The 22,226-nt window shown below is 41.7% G+C and overlaps 1 protein-coding gene across 6 annotated transcripts; it reads right to left on the bottom strand.

Moving 5' to 3' along the window:
• Nucleotides 1-2,303: 2,303 nt before the first annotated feature.
• SLAMF6 (SLAM family member 6) lies at nucleotides 2,304-21,782 on the bottom strand. 6 transcript variants are annotated; one of them, XM_043451704.1, is made up of 8 exons: nucleotides 21,642-21,782; nucleotides 10,580-10,903; nucleotides 7,921-8,184; nucleotides 7,327-7,446; nucleotides 6,597-6,635; nucleotides 5,415-5,494; nucleotides 3,402-3,476; nucleotides 2,304-2,951 (listed from the first exon to the last, which is right to left on the bottom strand). In XM_043451704.1, exons 1-8 carry the CDS (start codon nucleotides 21,745-21,747, stop codon nucleotides 2,904-2,906), a joined length of 1,056 nt encoding a protein of 351 aa, XP_043307639.1. In that variant the 5' UTR covers nucleotides 21,748-21,782; the 3' UTR covers nucleotides 2,304-2,903. The 6 variants fall into 6 exon arrangements, with proteins under 6 accessions (XP_043307639.1, XP_043307649.1, XP_043307658.1 ...); XM_043451714.1 differs by having other exon boundaries at nucleotides 5,415-5,491; nucleotides 21,642-21,762; XM_043451723.1 differs by having other exon boundaries at nucleotides 5,415-5,452; nucleotides 21,642-21,762.
• Nucleotides 21,783-22,226: the final 444 nt, after the last annotated feature.

Genomic DNA, 22,226 nt, shown 5'->3' with positions numbered 1-22,226 from the left:
TAAGGGGACAACAGAAGATGAGGTGGTTGGATGGCATCACCGACACAATGGACATGGGTTTGGGTAGACTCCGGGAGTTGGTGATGGACAGGGAGGCCTGGTGTTCTGCGGTTCATGGGGTTGCAAAGAGTCAGACACAACTGAGCAACTGAACTGAACTGACTGAATAATAACAACAGTAAAAATACAACAATAATGATGACTGGCTCTCAATTGATTGAGCTCTTTTATTTGCTAACCATAATGCTAACAGTTTCAGGTGAATTGTTTTACTCAATTCTCACAAAACTCCATTACTCCATAAACTCCATTTTATTTATTTATTAAGAATATTTATTGAACGTTTGCTATGTGCTAGAGATATGGTGATAAACAAAATTGTCATGGTCCCTATTCTTGAAGAGCTTATGGTATAGTAGGAAAAACAGACATGAAACAAATGAAAATAAATATTTAATGACACATAATAAATGACATAGAAGGTGTGATAGAATAATAGGGGGATGTATTTCAGATAGAAGGGCCTGGGAAGGTCTCTCTTGGAATGCGACATAGGTAAACTGACACCTAAAAATAAGGAGGACCCAGACACGCAGAGGAAGGGCCTTGAGGCAGAAGTAAATAGCTCTATTAACATAGATCATTCTTTCCTCTAATAAGGGAGCTAAAAGAAGATCTCAAGCTAAATAAAGATAGTGGAGGAAGAACGATGCTAGTTGAGGGTGGGATGGACCAGACTGTCTAAAGCCATGTATACTCAACTTTTATCCTGAGTGCATTAGGAAGTCTTGAAGGATTTTAAGCAGATTATATGAAGCAGAATCTGAATTATAATCTCTTTGCTTAGTTACCTAAGAGAAAGTCAATAACTAGACTCGTTTTTTTTTTTTTTTAACCCTTTCCCCCAGTAACCGTAAGTTCATTCTTTAAGTCTATGAATCTGTTTCTGCTTTGTAAATAAGTTCATTTGTACCAATTTTTAAAAAGATCTGCGTATCACTTAGTATAATAATCTCCAGGTCCACCCATGTTGCTGCAAATGGCATTATTTTGTTCTTTTTGATGGCTGAGTAATATTCCATTGTATAAGTGTACCACACCTTCATTATCTATTCTTCTATTGACGTACACTTAGGTTGCTTCCGTGTCTTGGCTATTGTAAATCATGCTGCAATGAATGTTGGAGTGCATATATTCTTTTGAACTATGTTTTTCTTCAGATATATGCCCAATAGTGGAATTGCTGAATCTCATGGTAGCTCTATTTTTAGTTTTTTAAAGGAAACTGCTTACTCCATTGTGGCTGTATGAATTTATATTCCCACCAACAGTGTAGGAGGGTTCCCTTTTCTCCACATCCTCTCCAGTATTTATTGTTTGCAGATTTCTTTGGCTATACAGGGTCTTTTGTGTCTTCATACAAATTTTAAGATTTTTTGTTCTAGTTCTGTGAAAAATGCCATTGGTAATTTGACAGAGATTTCATTGAATCTGTAGATTGCCCTGGGTAATATAGTCATTTTGACAATGTTGATTCATCCGATCCAAGAACACAGTATATGTTTCCATCTGCCTGTGTGGTCTTTGGTTTCTTTCATCAGTGTATTATAGTTTTTGAAGTACAGGTTTTTGTTTCCATAGGTAGGTTTATGCCTAAGTATTTTATTCTTTTTGATGCTGTGGTAGATGGGATTATTTCTTGAATTTTTTTTCTGATCTTTTGTTGTTGATTTTGTTGATTTCTCTGCATTAATATTGTATCTTGCAAATTTACCAAATTCATTGATGAGCTCTAGTAGTTTTCTGGTTGCATCTTTAGAATATTCTATGTGTAGTATCATGTCATCTGCAAACAGTGATAATTTTACTTTTCCAATTTGGATTCCTTTTCTTTTCTTTTCTTCTCTGATTGCCATGGCTAGTTCTTCCAAAACTATTTTTTTTTCCTGTTGATTTTTATTAGTTGGAGGCTATTTTGAATAAAAGTGGTGAGAGTGGACATCCTTGTCTTATTCCTGATCTTAGAAGAAATGCTTTCAGCTTAACTGTTGAGTATGATGTTAGTTGCAGGTTTGTCACATGGTAAGTCACTTCAGTTGTGTCCAACTCTGTGCGACCCCATGGACAGCAGTCCACCAGGCTCCTCTGTCCACAGGATTCTCTAGGCAAGAATACTGGAGTGGGTTGCCATTTCCTTCTCCAAGGCTTGTCATATATAGCCTTTATTATGTTAGGGTAGTTTCCCTCTATGACCACTTTATGGAGAGGTTTTTTTTTTTTTTTTCAGTTTTATTTATTTTTAAAAATTTATTTATTTTAATTGGAGGCTAATTATGTTACAATATTGTAGTGGTTTTTGCCATACATTAACATGAATCAGCCATGGGTGTACATATGTTCCCCATACTGAACCCCCCTCCCACCACCCTTCCCAAGAGTTTTTTTAAAAATCATAAAAGGGTATTGAATTTTGCCAAAAGCTTATTCTACGTCTATTGAGATGATCATATAATTTTTATCCTTCAATTTGTTGATGTAGTGTATCACACTGACTGATGTGCAGATATTGAAAATCCTTGCATTCCTGGGACAAATCCCACTTGATCATGGTGTATGATCCTTTCAGTGTATTGTTGAGTTCAGATTGGTAGTATCTTGTTGAGAATTTTTGCAGGCATATTATCTGATGTATATTTTGGCCTGGAGCCGATTAGAAAATGTTATTTGGGTCACATTCTGGAAATGATGTTATTCCTTAAATGTTTGACCTGGGTAAGCAGATTCAAGTCTGATAATCCTAGATATTCAAATTATGTGGTCAGTCAGAAGCCAAGCTCTGTTCTTTCTCGTGGGATCAGGAGCAGATATGTAATTCTGAAATTCCTTTGAAGTCTTTCAGAAACTTACATGACGTTGTTATGGGCAGTTGTCCTGGAATAAATGGGCTTTCTCTAATAGGAAAAAGAGAAAAATAAAGAAGGTCAACAGAAACCAGAGTGTCAGGCCATTCCTCGTGGTTATAGAGGTGTCTGGAAGTCACCATGGGCAGATAGGGATATTCATAGCCTAAGGTAAGATTAAATTAAAAGAAAAATAAGTAGCTTACATCACTTTGCTATACAGCAGATATTGGCATAACATTGTAAACCAACCGTACTTCAAATAAAAATAAACAAACATGTATATTTTTAAAAAGTAGGTTAAAAACTCAGTTAAGTGTGGTGATCCTAATATTAATACAAGATAACTTCCTGGATGTGTTTTAGGTATGTCCTGAGACTTTCTGTATCCTGTATTTCTGGCATCTGTAAAATGGTCCCTTTACTATTGCTACATTTGCGAAATCTTAGGTGTGAGAAGAGAGGTAAGAATGTAAGAACAGCTGGAAATTATGGGCTTACCTCTTGGGGATGATGAACTTCAGAATAAATTGTGTTGGAGTCATTGTTTTTCACAACTTTTGAGATTTCTGCTTCCTGTAGAACACAATCATATTGATTTGGCTTACATAAAGAGATATGTACTCATGTACACATATATTCACATAAAGAGATATAAACTCATGCAAACAGATATATTCTTGGGAAAGGCAGTGTGACAAACGAGGGATGATGTCAAAACTCTTCAGGACGAAGGCTACGGAGTGTTTAGCAAGAGGAACTAGAAACCAAGCACCACTAGCTCTCAAATTTGTGAAGGATTTCCTTCACCTTTCCTGAGCCCCAGACTGAAACACAGCACGCCAGCAAACCAGTGGGCTCATGAACCCGAGAAAGACGGAAGGGTGACCTTGTTGGCAGGTGGTGTGAAGAAAAGAAAGCATTCTTGTCCTGCATTCAACTCTACTCTCTTTCCTTCATTTTTAAGAACTAACCTACAGGGACTTCCCTTGTGGTCCACCTGTTAAGAACCTTCCTGCCAAGGCAGGGGACGTGAGTTTGATCTCTGGTTTGGGAGGATCCCACCTGCCATGGGGCAACTAAGCTCATGTGCCACAACTACTGAAGTCTGTGCACCCTAGAGCCCATGCTCTGCAAGAAGAGGATTCACTGCAAAATGAGAAGCCCACACACTGCAACTAGAGAGAGTAACCCCTGCTCACTGCAACTAGAGAAAGACTGTGAGCAGCAACAAATACCTAGTGCAGTCAGAAAAAAAAAAACTAACTTACACTGCCACATGGTTATTGTAGTACATCTTCGGCCTCAGATCTTTACTACCTATAACTGGAGGTATTGCCTGCTCTATTTTGCCCCTGTGATTCTAATAGCCTGGCTATCATGTCATTGGGGTCTCCTTGAATATGCAGAACTGTTAGAATAGGAATACCTTGTCTTAAGAATGACTCTGCTTGGAATAAAAAGCCTGATGATAACAGAAGTCCCCCATGCTCATAGTTTTTGGCATTTTAAATGAATTAAGGTATATCTAGGGTGTTATTAAAACCTCTGAAACTCTCCAAAGTACCATGTTTTGCTAAAGAAAAAGTTAACAAATTTGTTGGAGATTAGATTCTTGGTTTGTTGCGAGTGATTCATCTTGTCATCAAGAGAAAATTGGAAAGGCAATTGAAATATCTGAGGTGAGAGCATCTCTTGTTTGCTGTCTTTAAAGAGCCTACTTTGCAAACATCTGTAAAGGGCTTTGTGAGGGGAGATTGGCTGTGGAATCCAAGATTTCTAGCTAGACTACTGCTTCCATCATTGAAGAATGCTGGCTCTCTCGGCTTATTTTTCATTAGATGTGGAAATTGGTCTCCCAGGATGTGTAGTGTTATTTAGAAATGTACCCTCTGCCGGTGCTTTATTTTGGGGCTGATGAAGAATTACTGATGCATGATGGGGAGTTCCTGGTGTCTGACCAAGGGCATCCTGTTATGTTGCTAGAAGGGAGGGGACGATTGAGGGCTGCTCATGCTTTTAGTGTCTTTCACAGTTGAGGGGTTGCCAATTCTTGTCACTCTTTCTCACTTAAGAGACTCTTCTGAGCCCTGCTATTTCCCCTACAAAAAGATGAAAAGCCCACTGATACAGAAATGTGTCCTTTGGGAACTCTCAAACTTAACAACTTTATCCACCCAGCAGATATTTACTGGGCTTCATGCTAAGACACAGGGGAAGAGAGAGGAAGACATAATTTTCACTTCCAGGCAGCCTGTAAGTAAGCTGAAGGGACATGACTTACTGATGCATCACATAGTTAGATCAAGCAATGTAAAGCAAGGTATGACTAAACATTCCACTGGCATGAGAGCAAAAGTGTGTAGAAAGGTCCCACACATAACTCTTGTTACTGCCTTCACTTCACCTCAGCGGTGTACATCATTTGGATTTAGTCAGATAATTGCAACAAGTTCATTAATAATGACTGTAAAAATAATGACCATGATGGAGTATAAACCCGAAAGTACTCACCCTGTTTGAATGGGTGACCTGAACATACACAGTGTTCCCTGAAGAGAAGGAAGCGTATTCTAAGTTACTCACAGTTTCTGCTGTTGACACAGGAAGACACAGTCAATGACTGAAGGACTCTGGTCTGCCCTCCCAGGACCTCATCAACCCCACATCACTCTCTGGCCCCAAAGAGGTAGTTGTTTGAAACATTGCCCTTCCTTAGGGTACATTCATTTTCCCAGTCTTGGGAGTTCAGGGTTGAACCAGAACCTTTTCAGCTATTCGATCTATTTCTGACCTCATCTCCTGGGGGAACGTAGTCTTGAGCTACCCTAAAGCCTCAGAGTCTCTCTGGATTCACAGGAAGGGAAGCTTCTGGGACAAAACAGCACTGGCTCCACAGGAGCTAGAGAATCTCATTGGTGAGCATAATGGAGCCAGATTGTCTCGCATTTATAATACTATCCAACTTCTCAGAGCTCCTTAGAGTGGGTTTGATTATATTAGAGATGAGAAACTGGAGGCTCAGAAAGTTTTACTGCCTTGGTGCAAATTTACACAGGAAATGATCAAATAAGAATTTGAATGCATGCCTTCTGACTCATAGCTCAGTTGGTAAAGAATCCACCTGCAATGCAGGAGACCTGGGTTCGATCCCTGGGTTGGGAGGATCCCCTGGAGAAGGGAATGGCTATCCACTCCAGTATTCTGGCCTGGAGAATTCCATGGACTGCACAGTCCGTGGGGTCACAAAGAGTCAGACACGACTGAGTGACTTTCACTTCAAACTCAATACCCAAACTCTGGCTGAATAGAGTGATGGGGTCAGGCAGTCATCTCTGGGCATTTGATGCTCTAGTCCTGTCTTTACACTGCGCCTGCTGTTGATAATGGACAGGCCACGAGCCCTTTCACTGGCACTTAGTCTCTCTATTGATAGGATGGGGAATGGCCCTAATCCCATCCCAAGAAATTGCCTGAGTGACCAGTTTGCATTCTTGTAAGGGACCCCGTAGGTCCCACAAGGGACAGACTTGCACAATTCCAGGTCTTCTTCCCTTGCACCATCTGGTCCATCTGAATAATGACATTCTGACCTCCTCTTCTCTTATTATCTAGCCCTCTGATCACCCCACTTCATTTTCCATTTGGCTCTTGCCATCTGTTTAGTGACTGGGAACCAAGAGTCTGGAAGCTCACCAGGACACTGGGTTTGCTGAGTAGAGAATTGAAAGAAACCTGAAAAATAAAGTCAGGGAAATTGAAATCTGTGACTGTAGTGAGATAAGCCTCCCACCCTCTACCCTGTAGGTGTCTCTCTAGAGTAACAGTCCCCAACGCTTTTGGTGCCAGGGACGGTTGGTGGAGGGGGTAGTTTCAGGATGGTTCTAACACATTATATTTTTGTGCAATTTATTTCTATTTTGTGGCCATCTCAAGATATACTGCCTTGACTTTAGGTTAGATGTCTCATTCCTATGAGAATCTAATGCCACCCCTGATATACAGGAGGTGGGGCTTAGGTGATGTGAGCGATGGGGAGGGGCTGGAAATACAGATGAAGCTTCATTCGCTTGCTCACTGCTCACCTCTGCTATGTGAACTTGTTCCTAAGAGGCCACCGACTGGTACCAGCCTGGGGCCTGGGTGTCAGGGACCCCTGCTCTAGAGGATGTGGTGGGAAAGGGGCCCAGAAGGGAGGGCAGGCAGGCCCCAAGGCTGGGTCCTGCATTTTCTAGTAGGACACTTTCCTTAAGAGATTAGCGCATGTGTATTCACAGCCCAGGTGTCGTCCCAGTGGACTGACTGAGCCAGGTTTGCATCCTCCCCCGCCCCCTTTATCTGTCTTCTACAAGACAGAGTCTTGTAACAACCCCAGACTCTAAGTCTCTGAAGCCTGGGAGAAGTAACAATAAGAAGAAAGGAAAACCTGCTACTTTTTTCCTCTGAACAAATATTAATATCAATGCAATGAAGAATATACATGTCAAAACAACCACAATGATAATCCATCTGATATCCAGGTATTCATTTTTCCCATTAATAACACCTGAAAAGAAAAGAAAAAAAAAGAAGCTGCATTTGAGACACATCGAGCGAGGCCCAGAGTGGTATTTTAGAGCCTCCATTGCATCTCTTCTAGGCCGTCTTTGGGGGTTGGGTGGGTTCATCTATACACAGAGGTTCTGGGGGTCTGGGCAGGATTTCTGCAAGTGGGAGTCTCATTTAGGCTGACAGGGCAGGGTGGAGCCTGGTAGAGACAGAGAGAAGAAGCAATCTTGCCCTCCTAAGGACTTTGCTCTTGGGCTCTGGGAGGCTTAGAGAAATGGTTGGTGGAGGGGGAGGGAAAAGGAGGGCGCTCTAGAAGAGTAAGAGACCCAGAGTTCCAGGGGGTGTCTGTCCTCTCACAGCATCACTCAGCCGTCTCCCATGGGGCCACTATTATAGGAATCATAAAGGGCATGAGGGACACCCCACACCCCACAACACTCAAGGCCCTCAGAGAGACCCAAGACGGACTTACCTTTACAGACACTCTTGTCAGAGACAGAGGAGGATAAATTGCTGACAGGATTCTCAGCTATGCAGGTGTAGGTCACTTCACTGAGGCTGTTGGGGTTCCAGGATACAGAAAGATTTGCTTCACTATGAAATGGATTTCCTGCTACCTCCCACCTGAACGAGACGTTATCATTTGGATTCTCCACAGAGCAGGCCAGCTGGATCTCACAGGTACTATTTTCAGACAGTTTGGTGTGATGGGCAACTTGTAAGTTGCGCAGTCGTCCTGTGTGCAGAGAAGAGGCCTGGATGAAGGACAAATGGCTTGGCTCAGCCTTCTGTGAAAAATCTCTATCACCCCCATGTTTCCATGTATCCCACCTGACACTGCTGTATACTCTGTAAATAACTCTGCGTGTGCTGCCTGACTGATGGGGTTGAGGCCTGTGGTGACCAAATGGTGAGGGACGTCAGCATGAGACAGAGTAGGCAGGGAAGAGAAGGAAGGGGGAGACTGGAGTTTCTGCCAGCTAGTCAGGTGATTTTGAGCTGATAACTTTAATTTTTGGAGCTCCAGTTTATTCCTGGGGTCCTTCCTGCCCTTGTTCACTGACCCTTGTGTAAAGATAATTTGGAGACTATGCAGCCCAGCCTTAGTTCAGAAACCAGAGGAGCAGGTGCATGAGCCCTGTTTCCTCCATTATCAGAATTTTCCTAGCTGGGATGGAAGATAAAAGCTTAACTTACTTGGAGAACCAAATTTCCCACAACTTTGTTGGGATATTGGTTCTCATTGGATCTGGTGCTGCCTCAAATGATAATAAAGAGATCTTGATGCAGAGTGTCAGCAAGTCAGAAAGGGGTGTGTTGAGAACTAAAGAATTAGGGAAGGAAGGAGTGCAGAAACAGAGCAAGCAAGCAGTTCATGGGAAGGAAGAAGTGCAATATATTTGGGCGTTTGAGAATACACATGATGCAGATACTCCTGAGAGCGGAGACCAGAAAATATTACCTAAGATTGTGTCAGCAGCTGTGAATCAGCATGAACATGGAGGCGGTACAGGAAAACCTTCTGACCTGGACTTGGCCCAAGGGTTGAAATAAAGATGACCCAGCAAAAACTGGAATGACTCCAACTATCTCATTAGAAGAGATTAGGCAAAGCATTAAGTTTAGCTAACTGAGTAAGGGTTGTGGAACATACCTTGTTCAAACAGAATTTTCATGTCATGGCAAGAGTGGATTTGGAGTTAGGAAGACCTAGGTTAGAATCACGGCTTTCTCATTTACTGGCTACATGACCATGGACAAATTTTAGTCTCTGCTTGCCCCAATTTCTTCATCTGTAAAACTGGGCAATAATACCTACTTCTTGGAATTATGAGAATTAAATGAGATAGTACATAGCACAGCAATGGCAAATGTTTGGCTTGAATATTTACCTCCTTCAACCAATGTCCATTGCTGACCTCAAAAACCTATATTGATATCTTACTCCACTTGATGAATATATAATTACGCACTTGACATTTCCACCTGAACATAATGTATACCCCCAAGTCAACATGTGCAAGAATATCCTCTAATTGTTCTCCACCCCCCAAGAGTAGAAGCCAAAGTCCTTGTGATGGCTCCCAGAGCCTTAGATGATGTGGCTCCCTATTCCCTTACTGACCTCATTTCCTGTTACTCTCTTTACTCTGCTCCTTGATGTTTGAGCCTGTCAGACGCAGGGAGGGCCTGTGCTGGACAGCTCTTCCCTCAGATATCTGCATGGCTCACTCTTTCACCTGCAACTGGCCTTGGCTCTAATGTCATCTTCTCAATGAGGCCTATTATAACCCCTCCATTTAAAACAGACTGCTGTGCTTTCTGGCATTTCTGGTGGTCCTTATGCTGTTCTAATCTCTTTTTCCATGAGTTTCTCTCATGGCTTACTTACTGTGTTCTTTGTTCATATGTTATGTGTATTTTTATTATTGCCCCCATATCCTCTACCCAGAATGTCAGCTCCATGAGGTCAGGGATCTTTGTTTTGCTCACTGATGTATCTCAAGGGCCTAAAACAGAGTCTCAAACATCATTCATGGTTAACAAATACTGTTGACTCATTGAATAAACTTAACATGACTCATATTTTTCTTAACGCTGAATCTTACTCCAATTAATTGATATTGGCCCATAAGATCAAATCTTTGCTATTTCTAGCCTAGTACACATAGATTAATTGGTCAATGTTTTAAAAAGCTGATAATTTTTATCTTAAAATTCCTTGGCACAATTGTAAAACATGTTGGTGTACCTTACGTTTGTTTTTGTGTATGTGCTTTTGAAGGAGAGGTACTCCAAAATGCCCTGGGAATGTATTGGCATTCAGTCTCAGGAGTGTGGTTGTTGCAGAAGTTGTACTTGGTCTTCTAAATAGTCGCAGAAGAAACTTGTCTCAACAAGTATAACGGAGCCTGGTACAGGGTCAAGGAGTCATAAGATTTCGGTTCTAACCTCAGCTCTGTCACTAACTGCTGTGCAGTGTCATTGAATTGTTTTGTTTCTGGACCTCAGTCTAGCTCCAAATGCCATACTTTTTACCACAAGTCTATAGTGCATGTTTGCAGTCACATAGAATTGAAATATGTACTATTTTTTAGTCCATACAAAATTAAGCTCGAGTTTTGACTCACTGAAGATCTGCAGGTTATAATCGGTGTACAGAGAGGAGGTTGATGTGGTTATCTGGGCACGGTAATGTCCCGCGTCTGCCATTGTCAGATTGTTGAGCTGCAAGGAGTAGGACTCGATGATATTCAGTCGATCTTTCCGTGTTGGATCAGTCACCTGTATTTTTGCTTCTTTCGGCCATATGAAGATGACAGAGTTTCCCTTGTGAAGCCAGGTGATGGACGAGATATTCTCTTTCACAGGAAAATTTGAGGGGAGAGTTACAGACTCCCACAGGACCCCGTTCACAACCAGTGGGGTTGAGCTGGCTTCTGAAACTGAGTTCCCTGTGAACACAGAAAGCAAACTGTTGTAACTCTCCCTTCCCTCCCCCTACTTCCCACGCCCTTTCTCCTTGCTGCCAGTCTGTTAGAGCTCACTGATGCTGAAGTCCAAAGATAAGATGAAGAGGAAAAGAGCTGGGAGGAGTGCTGAAGTAGACAGTCACAGAGGCTCCACCAACAAAATGCCTGGCACCCTTGGTTGATGAGTAGTTGGTCCCAGCCAGTCTACCTTCCCACACCAGCTGGTCACACCTGGGCCGTAGCCATACTATCCGACCCCAGCCTCTGAGTTATCTGGGCATGAGACAGAGAGGGACTACTGTATCCAATCCCTGGCACAGATTTCAGAAACTGCAACTCTTTACTGATGAAATATAATTAAAACTTTAGTAAATACCTGCTGTGTTCAACATAGTAGGCTTGTGAGATTTAAAGGACTAATAACAGGAATTTACAGCTCTTATACATTATTTCATCTGATGCTGACAACAATTCTGACAGGTAGGATGAATATTATCATATCCATTTACAGAAAAGGTTCTGAGGCACAGAGTAGTTAGCTAATTTTCCTAAGGTTACCCAGCTAAAGAATAACAGAGTTGGGATTCAGATCCAACTCCTTTGACAATGTTTTCTTCTCCTTGCATGATACCAGAAGATATCTTTTCTGCTCCCAAAAGATAATTGTCTAGGAGTTGAGAAGATAAAAACTGGTAAGTATAAAATTAATACATATAACTTCAAAGTAACATGTAATGGCTACACTGTCATGAGCCAATCTCAGAGCCATTAATGTTTGAGCAAAAAAGGTGAAATGGTTACAATCATTTTTAAAGAAGATTCTTCCTTAACATCTTTTGCCAAATTCCTAGCATTTATCATACCATTTTGTAGCCCTCTGTTCTCTTGTTAACTTAATCATCTTATTTAATAGTTATCTTAATTATCTTTATATCTGAGCACAGAGCCTGATTCAAAGTAGGATCTGGAAATGTTTGAGTGAATCAATGAATAAGTAACCACTACCACTAGGATTCAGCAATATGTGAACTGAGAACTTCCAGGTGTTCAAGCTGGATTTAGAAAAGGTAGAAGAACCAGAGATCGAATTGCCAACATCTGCTGGATCACAGAGAAAGCAAGAGAATGCCAGAAAAACATCTACTTCTGCTTCATTGACTATGCTAAAGACTTTGGCTGTGTGGATCACAACAAACTGTGGAAAATTCTTAAGGAGATGGGAATATCAGACCACCTTATCTGTCTCCTGAGAAAGTTACATGCAAGACAAGATGCAACAGGTAAAACTGGACATAGAACAACAGATTGGACAAAATTGGGGAAGAAATATGTCAAGCCTGTATATTGTCACCCTGATTACTTAACTTATATGCAGACTACATCATGTGAAATGCCAGGGTGGAGGAATTACAACTTGGAATCAAGATTGCCCAGAAAAATATCAGCAACCTCAGATATGCAGCTGATACCACTCTAATGGCAGAAAGTGAAGAGGAACTAAAGAGCCTCTTGATGAGAGTGAAAGAGGAGAGTGAAAAAGCTGGCTTGAAGCTCAACATTAAAAAAAAGAGCTAAGATCATGGCATCTGCTCCCATCACTTCATGGCAAATAGATGGGGAAAAAGTGGAAGCAGTGACAGATTTTATTTTCTTGGACTCCAAAATCACTGCACAGAGTGACTGCAGCCATGAAGTTAAAAGATGCTTGCTCCTTGGAAGAAAAGCTATGACAAACCTAGACAGCATATTAAAAAGCAGAAACATCACTTTACCGACGAAGGTCCTTATAGTCAGAGCTATGGTTTTTCCAGTAGTCATGTACGGATGTGAGAATTGGACCATAAAGCAGGTTGAGTGCTGAAAAATCGATACTTTTGAATAATCTATACTTTTGAGAAGACTCCTGAGAGTCCCTTGGACAGGCAAGGAGATCAAACTAGTTCATCCTAAAGGGAGTCAACCCTGAATATTCATTGGAAGGACTGATGCTGAAGCTGAAGCTCCAATACTTTGACCACCTGATGCTAAGAGCCAACTCATTGGAAAAGTCCCTGATGCTGGAAAGATTGATAGCAGGAGGAGATGGGGGCAACAGAGGATGAGATGGTTGGATGGCATCATCAACACAATGAATATGAGTTTAAGAAAGCTCTGGGAGATGGTGAAGGATAGGGAAGCCTGGCGTGCTGCAGTCCATAAGGCCGCAGAGTTGGATGTGATTTAGAGACTCAACAGTAACAACTGTTATCACAACCTCAAGTTTCTTAAGACCCCTTAGTTCTCAGGAGAGAATCTGAGTAGGGGAGGAAATGTCTCTTAGGAATTTTGTGCTCAACTTCTGGGTGAGCTCACACTTCCTCTCTCAAATTGTCATATGCATGCCTGTCATATAAACACTGCCATAAACTTCACCCCTTACTACATTTTTCCATCAGCATTGTAACATGCTGTTGTTTGTCATTTGACCATTCTTCCCTCTTGGAATCACATGCACGAATATCACAAGGAAAATCTTGAGTGAAAAAGGAAAATTCAGATACAAATAGAATACACTGACATGCTTCCATTTATTTAAATTTTAAAAACAAGCAAAATAAGTCTATTCTTTTAAAAGCTGGGATAGGGTTACCTTTGAGGAGGAGGGAGGGAGAGCAAGTAGGAGGGAGCATAGCGGGGGTTTTCTGGGCTGCTGGTTATGTGCCATTTCTTAACCTACGTCTGGATACACAGATTTGTTCATTTTATGATTATTCATTGAGCTGACACTTAGGATTTGCAGTTTCCTCTATTCCAGTAAAAGAGGTTAAACAACAAAAAGCAAAACAAAATAATTGCAATGGCCTATGCGGGACAAGGGCTTCCCTGGTGGCTCAGATGGTAAAGAGTCTGCCTGCAGTGTGGGAGACCTGGGTTCGATCCCTGGGTCAGGAAGATCCCCTAGAGAGGGAAATGGCAACCCACTCCAGTACTCTTGCCTGGAAAATCCCATGGACGGAGGAGCCTGGCAGGCTACAGTCCATGGGGTCACAAAGAGTCGGACACGACTGAGCGACATCACTTTCTATGAGGGACAGAATGATCTGATTCTTTTTCTCTCTGGCCTAATTTCCTATAACTCTCCACCTTCTTCCCTTCCCAGCTCACATTATGCTGGCCTGGTTCTTCCTTGAAAGGCCAGGGTTGTACACTTGTAATTGCCTCTGCCTGGAATGCCCTTCCCCCAGGTGTCCACACGGCTCCCTCTTTCATCTCTATGAGGGCTTTAACTCAAACTTGCCCTCTCAAGGAGGTCTTCTATGACCACACTTTCTGCACTACCAGTCCTCACTGCTTGCACTCACTGCCTTTGAATTTGTTTTTCTCTGTGTTATTGTCTACCACACTTTGTAACTCGCACATTTGTTTTACTGCTCTTTTCCCCTTCCACTAGAACATAAGCTCCATGAAAGCAAGGATTTTTATCTGGCTCGTTCGCTGTGGTGGACGCTCTTGAACAGTGCTTGGCACCTAGTAGGCCCTGGTGGTTCAGGGAAAAGAATCTGCCTGCAATGCAAGGGACGCAGGAGATGTGGGTTCAGTCCCTGGGTTGGGAAGATTCCCTAGAGGAAGGCATGGCAATCCATTCCAGCATTCTTGCCTGAGAAATCCCACTAACAGATGCACCTGGAAGTCTGCAGCCCACGGGGTTGCAGAGTCAGACATGACTGAGCACGAGAATGAATCCTGTTAAGTGAATGAGTGCGTCGCCACTCCTCATCTTGGAGTTTCTGTGCCAGGATGTTTAGGTCCAGTTCCTCTTTGTAGAGAATCTTGGCATATCCTGTGGCCCCAGGACTCTTTAGGAACTGTTCTTCTTTGTCTAGTACAGACTTTTAAGCTTCCTTTGTTTTTACAGATTGAAATCCTTCGTTTATTTAGCAATCATTTTACTATTTGCTCAGCTTGATGCCAATTCGAACTTCCCTTATGGCTTAGCTGGTAAAGAATCTGCCTGCAATGTGGGAGACCTGGGTTTGATCTCTGGATTGGGAAGATCCCCTGGAGAAGGGAAAGGCCACCCACTCCAGTATTCTGGCCTGGAGAATTCCATAGTCCATGGGGTTGCAAAGAGTCGGACCCAACAGAGCGACTTTCACTTTCACTTTCACTTGACTCCCCTGGTGGTCCAGTGCCTAAGACTGAGCTCTCAATGCTGGGGCCCTGGGTTTGATCTCTGATTGGGGAACTAGATACAACATGTCACAACTAAATAAATAAATAAAAATAAATATTCCGGAGAAGGAAATGGCAACCCACTCTAGTACTCTTGCCTGGAAAATCCCATGGACGGAGGAGCCTGGTAGGCTACAGTCCATGGGGTTGCAAACAGTCGGACACGACTTCACTTTCACTTCCACTTCCATGCCAATTCAGTGAGTAAAAGTCTTAGAAATCATGGCATTGAGAGCATATTTATTAGATTCCTTTCATATACCAGTTTCTGGGCTGATGACTGTGAATACAAATATGAATAAGACCCTGTCTGTCCTCTGGGCTCACTTTGTGGTAGAGAAGCCTGACCGGTAAACATGCAGCTATGGTGTGGCGAGTTAGGCATCGACCTAGGATAGAGTTTGCTTCCGTACTGCCCTCCCATCACTGATTTCACCCTGCACGCTCAGTATCAAGTGTTTCTTTCTCTTAGCCATAATTACAAGGTTGCTTTCCTCTATTTTCCATACTCTTGAGTGTAGGGATTATGCTTATTATCTCTGCAACCCTAGCTTTTAGCACAATTTTGAGCCCAATAAATGTTGAGTTGATAAGAGGTATATGCTCTATGGGAGTGCAAATAGTGAAAATGATGGGGCAGGAAGGGTTGGAGGTTATCAGGAAACACATCACAGGGAAGATATCATTGTAGTATGGCTTTGAATAAAAACAAGAGGTCCTTCACTGCTTGATTATTTCAAGAATGCCCAGCTCTTTATTTGCTCTGCTGTTCCCTTTGACTGAAACACCTTGCCCACATTTTCCCCTCGGGTGAGCTCCTATTTATCCTCTAAGGGTAAGTTCAAATTGCTTATATTTGTGGGGTTTTGCATCAGTCCAGGAGAGTAGAAAGCAGTTTGTAGTGGGAGAAGAGGAAAAGGTGTAGGAGGAGAAGGGGTTGGTAGGAGTAGTTCCCTGCAGGTCTAAGAATAAGATTTAAACCGCTGTGCTTAAGGAAGGTGAAGGTCAGAAACTGCTTTTGAAAAAGATCAAAATTACTTTTGAAAAAGTTCAAAAGCTCCTCTGAAAGACTTGGACTGAAGGAGAACTGTTTTGGGGTCCAGATGATGGAGTATGGCCCAGAGAGCACAAGAAGGTATTTTTCTCTACTCTACCTGGAATCAGCACTGATACTTTGGGAATGTCCTAGTTCTGTATCCTTGGCATGAACATTGATGTTCTCTGCAGAACATTGAGGTCTCCCCTAAGTGGTTCAGCTGATAGCAGATTTAATTAGGACTAGAAACAGAAGAGGCTAAGAATTGGGAAGATGCCTCATGACTGCAACAGAAGGCTGCTTTGGGGATCCATGGGAAGTTCTCTTATTAGTCACTGGGGGCCACTTGGAGCATGGGGTTGGTGCTGAGGTCTTGCTCATCCTCTGGTGTGGATGTTGAGTCAGCAGAAATTTGGGGTATGTTTGTTTACAAGTTTCACTCACTCTGGGAACATGAGTATGTTTCTTCGTCAGCTCATTAAGCCCTCAGAATCTGGCCCAGGGAAACTGGAATACTGCATAGGTTGAGATTAGAATGTGAAGTGTCTTAAAAGATTATCTGAATGATTTTTTTTTTGAATGTAGGAAGAAAAATGGAGTATTTCTGAGAAATGAGAAGGAATAAAGAAAGCAGGTAAGACTGAGCTGATTCTGAAAAAATGTCAGAGAAACTTTGGGTCATGTAAGCTAGGGGACTGGCTCAGGCCTATCTAAAGGAAAGAGAGATATAGTGGGCTGTTTCAGCTCAGCATGAAACACATTCAGAAGGAGGGTAGAAAATATATGAATAGCCAATAAGCACACGAAAAGATGCTCAATATCATTAATTATGAGGGAAATGCAAATCAAAATCTCTATGAAATGTCTTTACATCCACTAAGATGGTGACTAATAATAATAACAACAATAAAAATAATTGGAAAATAAGTGTTGGTAAGGATGTGGAGAAGTTAGAACACATTGCTGGTGGGAATGCAAACTGGTACAGCCACTGTGGAAAAACTATTTAGTGATCCCTCAAAAAATTAAGTACAGCATTATCATATGATCCAGCAGTTTCATCCCCAGAAGAACTGAAAACAAAAACTTGTACAAAAGTCATCATAATATAACTATTTGAAAAAGCCAAAAGCTGGAAACAGCACAGATGTCCATCAGTAGGTGTGTGGATAAATAAGTTATGGTACACACATACAATGGAATATCATTCAGCAATAAAAAGGAATGAAGTATCGCTACATGATACAATAGGAATAAACCTTGAATACATTTTACCAAGAGAAAGAAGTTAGACATAAAAATTCACAGATTACATGATTTCATTTATATGAAATATCCAGAATAGGTGAACTTATTGAGACAGAAAGTAGATAAATGTTTGAAGGGGGATAGTTGGGGAGAGAAATGAGAAGGGATTGCTTAATGAGTACAAGGTTTTCTTTTGGGGTGATGAAATGTTCTGGAGCAATAGAAGTGGTAGTTGCCCAATGCTGTGAATTCACTAAATGTCACTGAATTTGTACACTTTAATATTATTATTTTATGTTTTGTGAATTGCACCTTAATGAGAAAAAAAAAAAAAGGGAGAAGGACAACAGTCTGTGCATGGAGACCCAACTGAGGCTGGATCTGGAGTGAGGCCGAACACTGGGAGGTGTGAAAGGCTGGCAGTCCAGTGCGCACTGGCTGCAGACTCTGAGAGGTGGAAAGACCCAGCTGTTCTTGATGATAATCACAAAATGTAAAACAACTCTCTGCCTGTCGTGAGCAACAATAAACACTGATAGGTGCGGATGGTTGGTAAGAAGTAGATAATGCTGCTCAGGGGAAGGGAAGTCATTGAATTATAGTCTCTGAGCAGGAAAACCTGCAAAGTTTTTGGCTCAAAACCTCAGAATCAATGGTTGGCTCATGTGTATTGGTTGTAACATATATTTCCTACTACTGTTCTCTCTTGAACATCAGAATTCCTGTATCTGCTTCTTGCAAACACACTCAAAGAACTAGTTCTTGTTTCTCCATCCTTCCATCCCCATTGTGGCTAAAGTCTCATGTGTGGTCCATGGAACAGCACTGGTGTTGCTTGGGAACTTGTCATAAATGCAGAGACTTAGTCTCCTTTCCAGAATCAGCATTATAATAAGATCCCCTAATACTTTGTATGCATATTAACATTTAATAAGTTCCTACCTAGAAAGAATTAAATGTAGAAGCAAGTGAGATTCATTTTCTCCAGGGCATGATGATGTTTGATCTCAATTATATCTATTGGAATTATTTCTTAACACGGTTTATCTTTACAGCTAAATTTCCTAAAAGGAGCAAGTTATGGTGTCTGGCCCCTTGAAAGAATGTAGGCTAGCATGAGTCATCTTCCTTCATGCTTGCTTCAAGATTGATTTTATTTGTACCATACTCTTCTCACAGTGGCTTTCTTTCCCTTCCTTAATCATTCTAAACTCTTCCCTGCACCAGGGCCTTTGCACATGTAATGTCCACTGCTTTGAAAGCTTCTTCATTAGACTCCTCCCTTGTTTGACTTCTCTTTAGATATCAGTTGAGATGCTTTCCAGAAAATCCTTTCCACACCACCTCCATCTAAAGCAGGTCCTCTAGTTTTTCTATCCCATGGTCCTGAAACCAAGCAGGACCCTGTGGGGCTCATGGACACCAAAGCCTTTCTGTCCTGCATATCTTGCTTGTAGGGAATAGACTCCAGCATTCATGACCTTCACATCTTCCCTGGTGGCTCAGACGGTAAAGCATCTGCCTACAATGCGGGAGACCTGGATTCAATCCCTGGGTCGGGAAGATCTCCTGGAGAAGGAAATGACAACCCACTCCAGACTGAGCAACTTCCCTTTCACTTTAATGACCTTCCCTGAGTTCCTAAGGGCAGATTATAACAATTGCTAATCTGGAAAGGGAAGGGATGCAGACACAAGGGAGGAGCAGTAAAAACAATGGTGCAGCCTTGGGGAAGGGTCCTGGTTCTGCCTTAAGCATGCACAACAATATCTTTGAGCTCTTTATACTAATAGAACTAACACTCCCAACAAATGGAAGATGCCAGCACTCTTCATTCCAGATTAAAGGAACTAGCTTTCTAGAAGACCACCTCAGGCCAGATTAAAGGAACCATAGAAACTCATCAAATTATCTGAGAAGAGATTAAAATAGTACAGGCCCTGCACACACCCTAATCTTATTAGCAACCCTACCCTTGAATGGTTGCTATAAAACTCCTGCCAAATCCTCCCAGGTTGGAACACATGGTTTTTGAGAGCAGAAGCCTGCTGTGTCTCCCTTTTCCTGGCAAACCAATAAAACTATTCTTTTCTACTTCACCCAAAACTCTGTCTCTGAGATTTGATTCAGCAGCAATGCACAGGGGCCAAGTTTTCAGCATCAGTACCCTGCTTATTATCTTCTTAGTATCACAGTTTATAATTACAAATACATTTATGTGAATATATAGCTGTTTGTAAACTATGCAGCATAGTAAAATGGTTATGAATAGACTCTGGAGCCAGTCTCCCTAAATTATAACCCCACAAATTACTGCTTTCTTCCTGGACCTCAGAACACCTGCAAACACATTCAAGTATATTTCATTTCCTATATCAGCCTCACTTCCCCCACAACAGTGTGACATTAAGCAAATTATTCAAGTGTTGTATGCCTCATTCCTCTTCCTTAAAGTGGGGATAGAAATAGTGTATATTTCATAGGGCCCTTATGAGAAATATTCATGGGAATGGGGAGAAAAATGGGAATTTTAACCTGAGGACAATCAGAATATTGAATTCTAGAGATAAGTTCAATTTTGCAAGGAGGCAAAGACAGGGATCTCTTGTCTTTGCCTCCATGGCTCCTGGGCAGGGAGTAGATCTTGAATGTATAATTTTTTTCTCTTTCTGCTCTTGTACATATTCCCCAAGTTTCTGTCCTCCTTACAATTTTCTCCTTAGCTTTATTTATTATTTCTATGCTGTGAGTTCAAAGCCTCCAGCCTCAGCTCTACCTCTGGTCCTAAATTTCCAGCTACTTCCAGGAAATCTTCTCACGAATATCACACTAACATCTTAAAATTAGTAGGTCCAAAGTTGAAATCATCTTCTCATCATGGCTGCTCCCTCCCCCGTCCCGACTTTGTAAACTTTCTGGCTGTTCTGTCTGAAATGTCACTGCCCCCAATATTTAATTTCTCCTTTCTTTGCTTGATTTATTTCCTCCTTGTCTTTTATCACTATCCAATATACTTATTTATTTTGTTTCACCTGTTTATTTTGTTTCTAGTTTGTTTCCTCTGCTAAAATGTTAACTCTGTGAGGGCAGAAATGTTTTTCTGCTTCATTCATGGTGTGCACTCAGAACCTAGAACAGTGCCAGGCATCCAGTAGGTGCTCAATGATTGCTTATTGGATGACAATGAATTCCCTGCCACCCTCATTCCCATTGCCAGGTAATTAGCTAATTCTACATCTGTGGCGATTCTTGCTTCTGTCCTTTCTCTTGTGCTGCTGCCATTTTGATTCAACCATCACTGTTCCTCAGAACTATCACAAGACCTTGCCACCTACTGGCTAATGAAGTCTGTGCAAGTTATTTCAAAAGGGGATAATAATAGCACAGGCTCCTAGAACTGTCAAAAACGTTACGTCTATGATGTAAGTATAGCATTTGACCCAGTGCCTGGAACAGTACGAGCCCACAGTGAATAGTAACTATTTTTACCTGCTACCCTGGGCTAGTTCTGGGATAGCTTTCTTGTCTTGTCTCCTGCCCCTTCCTGCACTTTGGCCCCAGCGGACCACTTGTGTTTCCCCAAAACCTGACATGAACCTTCAAGTTTTCCACATAACGGACAGCAGGGAATGAGAGGCATGTAGGATCTGAGAATTCCTGTCTGGCAGATTAGGTATTGCTGGTCTAGCTAGTCCCTGATTTGCATCAAAGGAGAGGAAAGCTGGAGAGTAGTTTTTTCAAAGTATGCAAAAACCGAGAACATTATCTCAAGTGTTTTAGTTGGGTTCGGAAATTTCAGCTAAGCAGAACCATAGATTTTCAATATTTTCAATGAGGCTAAGAAGGAACATGTCTCCTACTTGTGATCCCACAGTAAGATAGTAGCTACTCTGGTGAGAAGGCTTCTTTTCTTAACCTTAGGTCTCTTTATACCACAACATGCTGGTTGTAAACCCCAGTCGTGTCTTAGAAAAGCTCATTTCCCATGCCCCAGCATATAATTCATTTAAATGCAGACACAGTTGAAGCTGTTAACTCTAAATGATCTCAGGCTGTAAGCTTTTAAGTTGAGAAGCAATGGCAGTTTATCAGGCATCTCTGTGAGCCCCACCAGATCCCTTAGTAGAGATACAGACAGACACCTACATGTAGGTGATTTAGATCGAGCAAACTGCACAAAACCAGGAGTCAAACATGACTACATGGGTATACTTCAGCATTTACCTGGGCCAAGGAAGGAGACAAGCGTGAGAGACTGGATCAGCCGTATCATGCTCTTAGCAGTGGAGAATGGTGTTGGAGACTTCAAGACTGTCAGCGTTCTTGCCATTCTCTCATAAACTGAAAGTGCTTCTTATCGACACTGCCTGTTTCCTCTCAGAGGCGTGGCAAGACCTTCTTCCCCCACACTAAAAGTCCCAATCTTATTTTGTAAATTTGTTTACTTTTTTCTGAGCTAAGTGCAAAAATCATGTGTGATGTGAATTGGAACCTTCACTACTGTCAACTTAAAAAAGAGTTACAACCTAACAGTTGAGAGTTATGTTTTATTTGGCAGAAATTTTTAGGACTTCAGACCTGGGAGACAGCATCTCAAGAAACCCCAAGAGAGCTGTTCTGAGGAGGTGGTGGGGAGGAATTAGGCTATACAGAAGTTTACATCAAGGTGCAGGTAGTTCAAACATCAAAAGATTACTGTTAAATAAAGAAATATCTCAAGTTAAAGAATTTAGCACTTTTCTATGTATGGAATATGCAAGAGTCTGGGCTTATAGAAATCATTCCTTTCATATGCATCTCAGCTACCTG

Source organism: Cervus canadensis, chromosome 2, assembly GCF_019320065.1.
Source record: "Cervus canadensis isolate Bull #8, Minnesota chromosome 2, ASM1932006v1, whole genome shotgun sequence".
NCBI lineage: Eukaryota > Metazoa > Chordata > Mammalia > Artiodactyla > Cervidae > Cervus > Cervus canadensis.
This window is presented reverse-complemented; position numbering and strand designations above follow the sequence as displayed.

Bases quoted from the DNA above. Each gene is read 5' to 3' on its own strand.
- SLAMF6 (XM_043451704.1), bottom strand. From the start codon at position 21,747: ATGGCAAGAACGCTGACAGTCTTGAAGTCTCCAACACCATTCTCCACT. The intron at 10,904-21,641 runs GTAAATGCTGAA...CTGTGTTCACAG, and splicing joins TGTCTCCTTCCTTGGCCCAG to GGAACTCAGTTTCAGAAGCC. The intron at 6,636-7,326 runs GTTTTCCTTTCT...TTTATTTTTCAG, and splicing joins TCAGAGGAAAAAAGTAGCAG to GTTTCTTTCAATTCTCTACT.